At 40.0% G+C, this 15,096-nt stretch overlaps 1 protein-coding gene across 2 annotated transcripts in view; it reads right to left on the bottom strand.

Annotated features, from left to right (window-relative positions):
• Positions 1-15,096, bottom strand: part of LOC109039877 (regulator of G-protein signaling 7) — an 88,933-nt gene that overhangs the window by 27,328 nt on the left and 46,509 nt on the right. For both annotated transcript variants that reach the window (XM_019055583.2, XM_019055582.2), the window contains exons 5-9: positions 13,883-13,992; positions 11,749-11,865; positions 10,602-10,673; positions 7,058-7,243; positions 1,533-1,717 (exon numbers count right to left, since the gene is read on the bottom strand). In XM_019055583.2, coding sequence (XP_018911128.2) covers positions 1,533-1,717; positions 7,058-7,243; positions 10,602-10,673; positions 11,749-11,865; positions 13,883-13,992 — 670 coding nt within the window. The remainder of the gene's footprint in view (positions 1-1,532; positions 1,718-7,057; positions 7,244-10,601; positions 10,674-11,748; positions 11,866-13,882; positions 13,993-15,096) is intronic.

Below are 15,096 nucleotides of genomic sequence, written 5' to 3'. Positions count from 1 at the left end.
AGGGGGCGGCAAATTTTGCAATTTTTTTTAAAAAAAAAATCGAATTTTGAAAAAAAAAATTACAAACGAGAAAAGGCGACAAAATCTCTCATTTCCTGAGAGTATAGTAATTTCTAATTTTGTTGTCTTTTAGTGATAAAAGAGACAGCACCTTTCATTAATCGAGTTAAGAGAGAAACCAAACACGCAATTTGGCCTGGAACGGCGCGACTCTTAGAGAGAAATGATGACGAGGACTTGAGATGAAAAGGAGAAGCCCTCGGCGCAGCGGTCGGCATGTAACTCATATTAGCGCCTACAAGACTGCACGAATACTTCACGCCTTGCATCAAACACAGTGCGGTCACTGCGGTCAGCGTGAAACGCTTAGCGCCTACAAGACTGCGTGAATACTTCACGCATTGCGTCAAACACAGTGCAGTCTGCGCGGCGCGGCGCGGCGGCGGAAGTTAAAATCCTTAAACTACATCTATGTTTGTTCGTTCATTTCTTATAAATCGAAGGTCTTGTCCACACAGAGATAGGTTTACGGAACTTAACTTTCGCGCAAAGTTCCGTGAACTTTTGCTAGTAGTGTTAACAGGGCTTTCCCAAAAAATATGTTCAACACGAGTAAACAATTCTTATGCACCCCTCCCCCGCTGGCAAGCTTACTTGATGGTTTTTATTGGTATTTCAAAATGAATGAGAAGGGGGCGGCAAAATACAGGCGGCCCATGGGCGGCAAGTAGGTAAATCCGGCCCTGCTCTTCTTACTTCATTTTCGTAAAGGAAAATAGTACACAAATTAGCTCTAATATTTACCAACACGAACTACGACATTTTGATAAATTTTTTTCTCAATTTTTGAAGTGTTGCAAAAACTGCAAGGACGTGAACGATGGTGTAGATCTTTTTAAAATCACCATCGAGTCCAGTCAATCTGGCATTTTATTTTGCGAATTTTTTTTATTTATTTTTGTTTACGACTTCAAATAGCCACAAGGGCTAATCCACGCTTCAAGTCACAATTTGACCGAAAGGCCGTCTGAAAGCGGATCACGTTTTTTCCCCAAAATCCCCCAAAATCTCACTTATTTACATACAGCGTTTTTACGCAGCAATTTTGGTGAAAAATTCATCAACCCCTAAAACCACCCCTAACGCGATCGCCCATAACTTTTACCCTAATTGTTCGATTTCAAAAATCTAAAAGCCGTTTGATAGGAAATTTTACGTACTTTAAAAGTGAAGATAACTTATTTTGTCGAAAACCCCAAAATAAGTGAGATTTTGGGGATTTTGGGGGAAAAACGTGATTTTCCGCCATTTTTTCAAGATGGCGGCCATTTCCGGTCAAAATTTTTGTTGGCAAACATCAGATTCGGATTCAGCGACCCAAATTACATAGGAATCCGTCTTACTTTTTTCTCCTCAGATTTTCGCAAAGTAGACCCCTTTTTTGGGCCAGATTGACTGGACTAATCGGAGTCCGTCAGTTCGTGGTGGATGTATCAAGTCACAATATTCTGAAAACATTGAATATTACTCACAAGGAACTATTATAAAGCCAGAATTGAGGCTCCTCCGACGGCTGCAGGTGCCATGGATTGCATGGCTGGGCACCACTGAGAAGAGGATCGAATTCCAGATACAACTCGCAATGTTGAACTAAACTTTCTAAGGCAACAGATGTTTTTACTCGGGTCCTGCTCAAACAGCTTCTCAGGAACTGCACCTGAAATAAAAACACGGGTTTAATTTGGACGTATTTCTACCAAAGAGACCTATGTGGAGGTGAGAAATATGGGGTGTGCTCTAGGAAGCTGCATAAGAAGCAATGTGGTCAGTGGGCGTGGTTCCTTTTGAAGAATTGGAAAAGCGGGATTTTGCATTCTATCAAAGAGACCTATGTGCAACTGAATGCGGAACTCATGAGCCGCGGGCATGGCAAGAGAGCCTTGTGGACAGGGCTCATGAGTTACAGCGCCCCGACGACGATCACCTCCTCTCGAGTCGGATCGATCATTGCCGCTGACGTCACTGGCGCACAATTATTCTCATTCACTCTTACGCAAAGAGAACTAATGAGCACACCCCACATTTCTCACCTCCACATAGGTCTGTTTGGTAGAAATACGTCCATTTCATAGTTCGACAGGTTTAATTTTCATTAAATTTTTATTTGAAGGTGGTTGTTGGAGGCTCTTGCTACGTTTTGTCATATTCAGGCAAAAGAACGTGGGTAACTACATTTCAACGCCGTAGAATTTTCGATCGTAAATTTATTTTTACTAAGTGACTATTGAGCGCATCTGACTAGAAATTATTACAACAATTCGTCACCTTCCAGGCAAAGTATCACAAGCGCCATGCGACGTTTAAAAATTTCCGCCGCCATTTTATTTTTTTTACAGAGAAATTGTTCAACGAAGCTGTACGAAAATTTCACTGAATTTTCTCTGTGCTGCCGATAAAATTTAGTGAAATTTCCAAACAGATTCAACCAACAATTTCTCAGTAGAAAAATAAAATGGCGGCGGAAATTTTTAAACGTCGCATGGCGCTTGTGATACTTTGCCTGGAAGGTGACGAATTATCCATCTGATTATGCGCAACAATCTGAAACATTTAGGACAGGAATTTTATGCTCTTATTTTTTTAACAAATTGCTCTGTTTGAGTCAATCTTTCAACCTCGGAATGGGAGTCGCGATCCTTTGTATGAAAGCAAACATTTGTTACTCGGATCATTTATTTTTTAATCCTCCTCACCGCTTTGGTGCAACCTCCATAATAGCATAAATGAGGCGTCTAGAACAAAAAGCGGCAATCTCCATTGCCGTGTCTAAAAATGGTGCGATCATTATGATTTTAAAACATAGAAAGAACGAGAAAGCCTCCATGTTAATGTATTCTCGTGGATTATCTGTTATCGAGCGAGAAAATTTGGAAATGTTTAAAAACAGCTTGACATTTTGGTTGTCCCTCACAGAAAAGTGATATGATTGCACAAAGAACCCCGCACCTTCCTTATGGGAAATCCCCCCCAGTCAAACGCGATGCCGCTTGGATATGTTGCTCAGCTCGTCATTCTGATCAAAAGCTCTAATGGGCCCAAAGAGATCCCATGTGCGGTTTTCGAGATATTCGCTGTTTTATGTGCGTAAACGGAGGTTTCGCGCGCTCCCGCCGGAAGCCATACCAGTGTGCGGCGCCGCTCGTGCCCTTCCCTTCCAGTCCTCTCCGACCCCTCTCCGCTGCCCCGCCACCCATACCTTGGCTCCTCAACCGCTCCAACTCCGACGCTCACGAGGCTGCGCCCATTATTACCGGACCGCGCCCGCACGCCGTCTTCTTACGCGGCCTCTCCTTCGGCCATGTCGCCTCTTTTTCTCATCGACCCTTCCTGCAAGTCTTGAAAAACCTTTAAGAAGTCCATTTTTACTAAACATGATGATGCCAATGTCACAAATAATACAAAGAGAGAGAAAAGGAAAGAGAGGAAAAACAAATGATAATCCATGCGAAAGTATATGGAGAAGAGTCGGAATGCCTAAGAGATCGCTAAATGAAACAAGCTTTTTTTTATTTTTCCCCCCTTTTCCTTTCTTTTTTTCTTCATTTTTCTCACTCGGAAGCAGTGACAGTAACTTCTGTTGGAAGATGATGTTGAGGTTTTTTTTTTTTTTTTTTTTTATCACGTGGAGGAGGTTGAGGGGAATCAGTCGGCTGACGATGCCCAATTTGAGGCCAAGTGTGCCTTAGCTTCGACTTTTTTTGGCCTGCCTAGTGATCATTTTCGGTAAGTTTGTACGTCAGTTAGTAGTTAGTGAATCCTAATCGTCAGGAATCCCCCAGCCAAGATTCCCCAGCCTCAGAAGGAGAATATACGCAGGCGCCCGTAGGGGTAGCTCACTGGCGTCTCCCAGGACTCGGACGCGAGCGAACTCCCAAAGACAAAGGACAAAAGGCAAGGAGAATCCTAGTAGTTCAACACAATCGCAAAGTCAGTTGGCTTGTTACTTTTCCGTGTTTAAAAGGGTTACCTAAGTATATACTTCCGCACTTTTCTGCAGCTTTCGATTTTGAGATCCCGCAACTATATCAGCGGACTATTCGTAGTTTTTTTTTCAGCGAATCGGGCGGCCCGAACAGTCGGTGCTGGGAGGTCCAGGCTTCTCCGTGGTGAAACGATGCTTTCGTGGTTCTTAAGGGAGAGGAGGGCTGGACATCAAGCTGCCTACCATTGCCCATGCTACTGATCGCTAGGTGCCAAAGTCTCAGTAAATTGTTGGGTTACTTCTTTAAAATGAGGAAGAGGGGCTCGAGGGGAACGCGCCATGCGAAGCACAGACACTAACCCGTGTAAAACACTCCTCCTCCACGGCTAGGGAGGGGAACACGCGAAAAGCCGGCATTGCGAGAAAGCATACCATCGGCTGGGGTTCATTGAAAACTTAGGGTTGTCTCTGAGTTGTTTCCGGACAAAATGCAACTTCGCCGAACTGCAATAATAGAGGTTCACTATCACCTAAAATTATGGAGAAGAGAGGTCCACGTAGGCATAGATGGTCATAGTATGAGGCGTTTCAACTTGCAGCACGCGCCAATCAGTGGCGTGGCGTGCTTTGCGATATATCGATTGTTGTACCATTTAAACCTATGGAAAAGGATCGATAATCAGGGTGTTCGCAGCGAACACCTTAAAAATCGATTCTTTACCATAGGTTTAAATAGCAGGACAATCGATATATCGCAAAGCACGCCACGCCACTGGCGCCAATCGAAAGGAAGAGGCCGACCCCGGGGGCAATTACACTGAAAAAAAGTTCTGTTGTCACAAACCAGAATTTCTGGTTGTATTTCGCAACCAGATTTTCCGGTTGATTCAACCAGAATTACAGTTCACGTTGGAGTTACGACAACAGAAAAGGAGGCAGTTGCTTGGCTTATCAAATGATTTGATCATAGTTTCCACATTTCATTCTAAATTGCTAAAATTCAATTTTAAAAGCATCAAAGAGAAAATGCCGTATTTGGCACGATCATCTGACATCAATGATTAAAGTTCCCTGAAAGCTGACATTCTTGACCGATCTGTCTGTCGACCAGTGATCATCTGATTAGAGGATACAATCAGCAGATAATAAGATGGCTGATAAGGTGGTGCTGCAAGTAAGAGCGACTTAAAATGTGACCATTTACGCCTGAATGGACATCTCTCTTCCTTGAGTTCAGTTAGTAATGATCCCTCTCTCCTCCTCCATTGGTGCGGTTCGACTAAGTCAAGACTAAGTCAAACTTAGTTTCTACATGGGCATCGTCAGCCGACTGATTCCCCTCAACCTCCTCCACGTGATAAAAAAAAAAAAAAAAAAAAACCTCAACATCATCTTCCAACAGAAGTTACTGTCACTGCTTCCGAGTGAGAAAAATGAAGAAAAAAAGAAAGGAAAAGGGGGGAAAAATAAAAAAAAGCTTGTTTCATTTAGCGATCTCTTAGGCATTCCGACTCTTCTCCATATACTTTCGCATGGATTATCATTTGTTTTTCCTCTCTTTCCTTTTCTCTCTCTTTGTATTATTTGTGACATTGGCATCATCATGTTTAGTAAAAATGGACTTCTTAAAGGTTTTTCAAGACTTGCAGGAAGGGTCGATGAGAAAAAGAGGCGACATGGCCGAAGGAGAGGCCGCGTAAGAAGACGGCGTGCGGGCGCGGTCCGGTAATAATGGGCGCAGCCTCGTGAGCGTCGGAGTTGGAGCGGTTGAGGAGCCAAGGTATGGGTGGCGGGGCAGCGGAGAGGGGTCGGAGAGGACTGGAAGGGAAGGGCACGAGCGGCGCCGCACACTGGTATGGCTTCCGGCGGGAGCGCGCGAAACCTCCGTTTACGCACATAAAACAGCGAATATCTCGAAAACCGCACATGGGATCTCTTTGGGCCCATTAGAGCTTTTGATCAGAATGACGAGCTGAGCAACATATCCAAGCGGCATCGCGTTTGACTGGGGGGGATTTCCCATAAGGAAGGTGCGGGGTTCTTTTAGACAAGGAGAAATTGCCGCTTTTGGCTCTAGACGCCTCGAGTATCCTTTCAGAGAAAATTTTTCAACTAGCACACTACGCTATATTTCATTCAAAATATTCCAGAAATATCGAATTTTTAAATTCAGCAAACATGGGAACATCACCCTGCTCCCTCTTCATCCAAACGGACTAAAAATGTTGACCAATCATCAGGAACAATTAACACAGTAACTGTCAAATTTTGGTATGAAACTAGAAAGTGCCCAAAATAGTCATGTTTTAAACAAACTTCTTCCGCTTTATTGCACGGAGAAAAACATTTCGTGTGCGGGACCCAAAGTTGATGTAATGGATCTCTGAAGTCTTCGGATTACGCATCCGAAAACTTGAGGTCCAGCTGCTGAAGTTCGGGTCAGACATCTGAAGTACCTCGGTATGACCCGGAGTTACGGTGTGCATTACCCGAACTCTTTGGTATAGACCGAAATACTTCAGATATCTGACCCGACCTTCGGCAGCTGGACCTCAAGTTTTCGGATGTGTGATCCGGAAACTTCAGAGATCCATATGACCTCAACTTCGGGTTCCATGCACTAAGCTTTTTTCTCCGTGTGAGGAGTGAGGTGAAGGAAATGATTTTCAACTCCCATTTTCCCCATCTCGATGAGATGAGTTGAGAAGGTGGAGGAAAAAATGGCGGCTCCTAACTCTGCCATGCTGAGGAAAAACGCCGTATGAGCCTTCCGACGGCCAAATTTCCTCTGATAAAAACCGAATTTACTGGGAAAATTCTAAATATTATTTTCCAAAATTTTCATACAATTTTGTACACAATTTAATCTAGGGTATCTTAAAATTTCAAGGAAAAATATGCATGAATGTTGTCAAAAATACACTTTTCATCTAAGGAAATTTGGCAACTCTTGAATGCTCATACGGCGTTCTTCCTCAGCGCGGCAGAGGTAGTTAGCGGTTGAGGAACCGGGCGTCGGGAACAAAGCAGTGAAAATAAGCGGTTGGACTATGTACGATGACGTAAGCAAACAACCTCTCTGTGGAGTTCTGTTGACCCTCGTCTTTTCTTTGAGGACGTGCCACCTCGCCCCCTGCAAACAGGCACTGGTTCTAACAAGCTGGTGTACCCAGGCGGGGGTCGATGAACCCGCCAGTAAGCTCGCTCTTGACTGTCCGCCACGATTTTGTCCCCCTTCTTGCGGTCCTTCGCCAGCCTCACCTGAAAATCCCGAAAAAGTTCATCACTTAAAATCGTGTTTTCACTGGTAAAAAAAACCTCTTGGTTCCAGAGTGCAGTTTCTTGTCGCCGGATTTAAGAGTCTGGACTCTTGTTTCAATGCAAAATCCGCTTGAATCAATGCAAAATCCGCTTGAATCAATGCAGAATCCGCTTGAAACAAGAGTTCAAGACTCTTAAATCCGGTGACAAGAAACTGCTCTCTTAAGTCAATGCACCACGGCATTGGTCCGAGAGGTTTTTTTTACCAGTGTTGGCTGTTTATTGAAGGACAGTCAGCAATCTTAAGAACACTCTTCTATCTAAGAACACAATGATAATCTATCAATGAACAATCAAATCACGTCTATATTCTGCTGGACTAAATTTTGTAAAAACTCAGTGCAACGTTGACACATTTCACTGAAAATTAAGGGTGTGATATTTTCTCGTAACTCATAATTTACGGAAAAAAATGATATTGCTGATTTCACAATTAAGTTGATAAAAAATATGTCCGAAGTCCGACATTTTTTAAATGTACATTATACAATGGTGGAGAGCTAATTTAACCATGAGGTTGGTTAAATTAGCATTTCTCTAATGTAAAATCTGCACCGAAACATGTCTGACAGTTTTTTTAACCACAAAATTGTTGAGCCAGCAATATCATTTTTTTTTTATGAATTATTAGTTACAATAAAATATCACACCCTTAATTTTCAGTGAAATTTGTCAACGTTACGATAACTTTTTAAAAAATTTAGTCTGAAAGAATATGGGCATGATTTGATTGTTTATTGAAAGAAACGTGACAATCATGAGCAATTTGAGTTGTTAGAAGATACAATAGATAAATTTCTAAATTGTTCGAAGATAATGCATTGATTTTCAACCAAAAAAATGGTTCTAGTTATCGAAAATCACGATAATTTCTTTGAAAAAACTCCATTATTTTTGGTAGATGTTGGCAACGTAACGGCACTGGTGAACATAACTTATTTATCTACTTTATCATATTTAAAAATATCCAAAGCATTCAAATATTTTTTCTTCAGAGAATTAACAACATCAAGATAGTTTCAAAATTGGTTGTATTTTTCGAAAATACTGCAACGTCGCAAAGGGTTTTTTGTTATAGAAGCACACGTCGTAAAAATACGCTGATATATATTAATATTCTTATTAGAAGTGTGCAATGTCGCATCTTAAGATTAGTTTCATTTTCGACCTATGCAACGCAACAATGATAAAAGTTAAAATAAGAAACGTAAAACAAGCTGAATTTTTCCTAGAAAAGTAATTGAGGACGAACGATTGACTCAAAAGAGGCGCACGAGAAGATCTCACACGTTAGTCACGATCAGAATCAATTTTTCGAGCACAGCAAGAGACGGTACACACGCAAATTCTGCCTCGCAGAAACTTAGTTAGGTTCAAACCTAACATACAACTAAACCAGCACCGAAGACAGTTTCTTGCCTACCCATCCTATTTGAAGGCGTTTCAGTGGCGTGTTGCTCACCATCGCCATAAGTGAAGTCGCTCACCGTGTTTTGGGCAAAGTGTTGTCTCTGCATATGAATGAGTTTGGCGTTAGGAATTCAATTTGCATTCATTGCGACGTTGCAGTATTTCCCGAAAAGTTAATGTTAAATTATTGCGACGTTGCAGTATCTTCTCAGAAATTCAAGCATTTATATGTAGTTTTAATGCGGCACACCACAGGTTTTCCGAATGATGCACTCACTTCATTATCACTGTGAAGATTGAAGAATTATTCAAATATTGGATTTATTTATCAATTTTGAATTAGTATTGTATCATTAAGACGGCGCCAAGTTTCTTGAATAATGAATTATATGCGTTGCATGGATTTTTAATTGTCTAGTTGAAGATTGACATGGTTAGAGTACTTAAACAAATCAGTTTTTTTTCTTATAAAGTACCTAGCAACGTCGAAATTATAACATAAAATGGTTAATCTTTGGCATATAATTCATAATTTACATTTATATTTTATAATTTAACATAATACAGAGATGGCGCCTAGGAACAAAAAAAGTAGAATTTTTCAAGAAACTTGGCGCCGTCTTAATGATACAATACTAATTCAAAATTGATAAATAAATCCAATATTTGAATAATTCTTCAATCTTCACAGTGATAATGAAGTGAGTGCATCATTCGGAAAACCTGTGGTGTGCCGCATTAAAACTACATATAAATGCTTGAATTTCTGAGAAGATACTGCAACGTCGCAATAATTTAACATTAACTTTTCGGGAAATACTGCAACGTCGCAATGAATGCAAATTGAATTCCTAACGCCAAACTCATTCATATGCAGAGACAACACTTTGCCCAAAACACGGTGAGCGACTTCACTTATGGCGATGGTGAGCAACACGCCACTGAAACGCCTTCAAATAGGATGGGTAGGCAAGAAACTGTCTTCGGTGCTGGTTTAGTTGTATGTTAGGTTTGAACCTAACTAAGTTTCTGCGAGGCAGAATTTGCGTGTGTACCGTCTCTTGCTGTGCTCGAAAAATTGATTCTGATCGTGACTAACGTGTGAGATCTTCTCGTGCGCCTCTTTTGAGTCAATCGTTCGTCCTCAATTACTTTTCTAGGAAAAATTCAGCTTGTTTTACGTTTCTTATTTTAACTTTTATCATTGTTGCGTTGCATAGGTCGAAAATGAAACTAATCTTAAGATGCGACATTGCACACTTCTAATAAGAATATTAATATATGTCAGCGTATTTTTACGACGTGTGCTTCTATAACAAAAAAACTTTTGCGACGTTGCAGTATTTTCGAAAAATACAACCAATTTTAAAACTATCTTGATGCTGTCAATTCTCTGAAGAAAAAAATAGTTGAATGCTTTGGATATTTTTAAATATGATAAAATAGATAAATAAGTTATGTTCACCAGTGCCGCTACGTTGCCAACATCTACCAAAAATAATGGAGTTTTTTAACAGAAATTATCGTGATTTTCGATGACTCGAACCAATTTATTGGTTGAAAATCAATGCATTATCTTCGAACAATTTAGGAATTCAATAATTTTCATTTTGATCAATAATTCTACTATTACGCTCTATATGTGCACGGTCTTGGAGTTTATTCCTGGTTTTTCTGTAGCAAAATTAAGTTCCTAAGATTGAAAAACAAATCTGGAACTTTTCGAGCACAAAATAAGGTTAAATTGTGGGGACCAGGGAATTTAATCAAATAAACCACGGACATCGACGGAGCTATCCATTTATTGTCGGATTATAATCAGGTAGAAATTTGTATTAAATGCCTATTACAATAAATATCTAAAATAAGATATAATAAAATTTCTTACCTGCTCCTCTGCATGCATAGTTATTGCCTCCCATTTTGATGCCAAATTCTTTTTTAAACTATTCAGGGCCTCCTAAAAAATTACACGTTTTGGTTAGACTTCTTGTAAAGTTTTATTTAACAATAGCAACTGCAATAATAATTATGCTACTTCATTATAGTATTACATGAAACTAAAATTAACGTTTTAATATTACTTAATATATCGATCCTCGATGGTTTTGCGTAAATATAGAAAGATAAACAAACTAGATAAATGTCGAATGTGGCGTTACCACAAGTTTTATAATGCGAAATTCGAAAATGACTCAGATTTTTTAACACCTACCAATATTTCCGTTAAATCAAAATCCTCACTAAAAAAAAAAAAAAAAAAAAAAAAAAAAAAAAAAAAAAAATGGTAGGTTTGTCTAAGAAGTTTGTCTAAGAAATATGCTACAAGCTTGATCAAAATTTAAAAAGCAATCTATGTAAAATCGTTCTGTACTGCCATGCTAAGGAAAAACGCCGTATGAGCCTTCAGGCGTTGCCAAATTTTCTTCGACAAATCACTAATTTTCAAGAAAATTTAGGAATATTTCAATTCCGATTTATCAGAGAATTTCGTTCGTACTTTCATGTAAAGAGTCAGAAATTTTCAAAAAAAAAATATTCATGACTTTCTCCCAAAATAAATATTTCCTAAAAAGGAATTTGGAAATATTTGAATGCTCATGCGGCGCTCTCCCTTAACACGGCAGTAAACTATAGAAACCGTGTCAAACTGGAACAATGCGAACTTGTAAACCAGTCGATGGCTTAAAAAACCGCTTTTTCTCGGTACCGATGGTTTAGCCCTGCTTGGAGAAAAACATTTCCATAAAATAACGGGGAGCGATAGACCATAAAATAATAGGGAACGATAGATATACCGGTAATCGATAACTATTGCAAAATTCCAGGCAATTTTACACTTTTTTCTGTCTTCTTTCTATTTTCATTCTCAATTTTTCAGTGTATAACCAACGGAATACAGCAGAAGCCTTTGATATGGTTGTTGACCAGGCTGACGTCTCCTGCGACCCAGCACCATCCGTAGATGAAAAATAAAAACAAATTTCCTAGAGGCTGGGTCTTTGATGAAAAAATAATAGGGAGGGGTGGCTCACCAGTTCATAGTCTTCCAAAGCGTGACGTTGCTTATTCCGGAGGGTTCTCTTGGCGAGGTAAATAGCATACTCCATGTTGTCTGGGCTCCGATGTTGCCACGGCCAGTAGTAAGGGATCTGCAAAAAAAATGATTCGTGAAACGTCGCCTATAATAGACAATAAAGAGGCGAGCATTCTTCCATCGTGTCTTGATATAATGTGAAATATGAAATCGCTCAGGCCAAACGCTTAACCCGTTAGAGCCTGAACAGTGCGCCACGAAGGCGCCTTCAAACAGGGAAGGTATGCAACAAACTAACTCCGGTGCTGGTTTAGTTGTATGTTGGGCTTGAACCTAACAACAGCGCGACATTCCTTCGAGGCACATTTTGAGTCGGTATTGTTCAGTGCTGTGTTCTGCCGTACGAAGGAAAAACGACGTACGAACATTTGAATGTTGCCAAATTTCCTCTTTTAGAGAGAAAACTTTATATCGAACGAAAGTTTCGCATACTATTCCTTGAAATTTTCAGATATTTCAGATGTAATTCTGAACGAGATCGTCTGAAAAATTGGATGAAAATGGATCGCGATAAGCAGAAAGCAACCAAGCCACATCAGCTAATATCAAATTTAACTGGGCAATTGAATATTTTACATGAAACCGGTTGTGCAGATTTTTGTACAAATTTCACTGAATTTGCTGCGTAAAGCAAAGCAAATATATTATGAATTTCAAAGGAATCCGCACAGACTTTATCTTGTAAAAAATTAAAGCGCGCAGTCGAATTTGGCGATAGCTGCTGTGGCGTAGTTACCTTCTGCAAAACGCGGTCCAAATATTTCCAACTTTTCCAATAAATTCGTACTTTATTGCAGAAAATTTGGCGACGCTTGAAGGTTCTTATGACGTTTTTCCTCAGCTTGGCAGAACGAACTTCATGTTCGTACAGTTTGCTCCGCGAGTTTTAACGGTCTCGAGGGATAAAATTTACTTAAGTAAGACGTGATTGTGTGCGCTGCACTTGGCGATGTAAGAAAAACAAACTCGGGCTTAAATTAGAGTATGTGTGAGACATGAAAAAAGCTCGGACTGCTGTTGAGTGCAAACAGTGCATATTTAACATGAGTTTATTTGCCCGTGGCCGTGCAGACGTCACTAAGCACAACGTACCTGCGCTTCCAACATTGGGCCGTTCGAAGAAGGCCTATCTGTTCAGCGGATGTATTTGGCCTGATTTTGATAGTATGGAGACTGGTTTGCAAGCCCTTTTAGAACAAGCCCTTTGGCAACTTAAAAACTGTGAATTAAAAAGTTGAGACTTAGCACTTTTAGAAATTTCTAACAAGTAGAGTGCTCAGTGGTGTTTTATGGCATCAAATTAATCTAAAAAAATTAACGATATCGCTATCGGTCTACGCGCGTCACTCCAAATCATACATTTTGCGGTGACTAAATTAGGCAATAGGAGGAACTACTATTTCTGACTTATTTAAGGAACAGCATATCGACGGTGAAACTACCAAACCACGTATCTCGTTTGCGGTGTTTAAAAATCTACGCTCACATTTTATTTTTTTTGAAGTAGACCAAATCAATATCATTCCTTGAAATTTTCACAGAATTTTCTCCGCACAAAGAGGAAAAATCACAGAAATTTTCAAGACTGGATTTAAGGAGTTTTTCATTTAAAAAATAAAGTATGACAGGAAGTCTGCGACGTCGCAAACCGAGATACGTGGTTTGGTAGTTTCACCGTCGATATCGTCATTCCTCCTTCGAATGAGCGGACCTACATTTTAGTGTTTGCTAAAGTTCCTCCCGCAAATTACAATTTTTCCAGGAGAACCTTGAGTATATCTAACTGAAAATGTCTCTAACTTTTTACCGATCTCACGCAAAAACCAGACAAAATGTGGACCAAAATTGCACGGATGATTCTTGTAAAACATTGAATTGTTTAAGTAAATTTTGCAACCTTGAAGTTATGCTTCTTCTCCCGAGAAACGATGATTTAGGCTATAATTTCCCCCGCAGATAAGTGCTTTTATTGAAGGGCCAGATATGGCAGTTCCTTACTGCAAAATGTAGTCCGATCGAAGATCTGTGGAATGGATTTTTTATGGTTTTCGTTTTTTTATGAAACGACGTACCTGAAATCTATATAGAGAGCTGTCATCTTTGACTACCAGATTTTTTGAATCGCTGACCGGGAAGAAGTAGCCGTATTGACATAGCTGGTTGGCCAGGTGGACCGCCTCCACTGTAAAAAAGAACATCGAATTGAAAAACAAAATTAAAAAATAAAAAACAAGATGCCCTGGCCTCAACGAGGCCCAGCCCCGCCCCCTCTTTCTCTTCCTATGCAAACCTACGGTCCCTTGGAGGGTACTTGCAAAGTTGCAACATTGTGTAGAAATGTCGCTCCGAAATAGAAAAGAGTGAGTTATTCAGCAGCATTTCAGTCGGATAATTGGACGTATTTCTGCCAAACAGAACTATGTGCATTGAGACATGAGCCCTGAGACCCGTAAGAATACATGCATAGCAGGGCTCATATGATAATGCACATAGTTTCATTTGGCAGAAATACGTTCAATTATGAGCTCCAAAAATAACAAGTTTCCTTTAAAGAGATGTTTCTCAATACTATCACCGAAATAAAGAAAGATGTTGAATTAACATCCTGATTGTTGGAACAATAAGCGACGACCTCATAACATTTGTCTCAAGTGCCTTTGCTGTTAATTTGACAAGTTAGTGACACTGTTGGGGGCACTTTTTACAAACGATTTGAGGTACTTAGTCACTTATCTTTTTTAACAACTAGGATATCAATTCGACGTCCTAATTTTTTTTCGGCGTACAATATGTTTAACTGCAAATTTTAAATCGTTGTAACTTCGTATCAATTTAAAATGTTTGAGCGTTTTTTTGCGCAAAATCTTTGCAAACTACTCCTCTATGCAATGATGCCAATGTCATCTGACTATTTTGACACCGCGGTCTTTTTTTTACCCAAATCGTAAGAGCGTGGTTCTCCTTCATTAAAATAGAATCTACTAGGAAATTATCACACCGAGGAACGATTTCATCTATCTAGTCTCGCAATCGATACGAATTTTTTAAAAAACATGGATTTGGCTAGTTCGCTTCGCAAAGATTAGACCGCACGTTCAGTAGGTCGCGAGGCTGGGACAAGATGGCTGATAAGATAGAAAACTTTGTTGGGGGTAAACTTTTTGCTCTAACGACGAACATTATACGTTGCATGCTGGGGGAGAGGACAAAACTAGGCTTCGGAATGGTAGAGAATATCATAATCCAAGTTACATCGTTCACGGTTGGCGTGGGAAAAGAGTTATAA

Source organism: Bemisia tabaci, chromosome 5 (assembly GCF_918797505.1).
Source record: "Bemisia tabaci chromosome 5, PGI_BMITA_v3".
NCBI classification, from domain to species: Eukaryota; Metazoa; Arthropoda; class Insecta; order Hemiptera; family Aleyrodidae; genus Bemisia; species Bemisia tabaci.
This window is presented reverse-complemented; position numbering and strand designations above follow the sequence as displayed.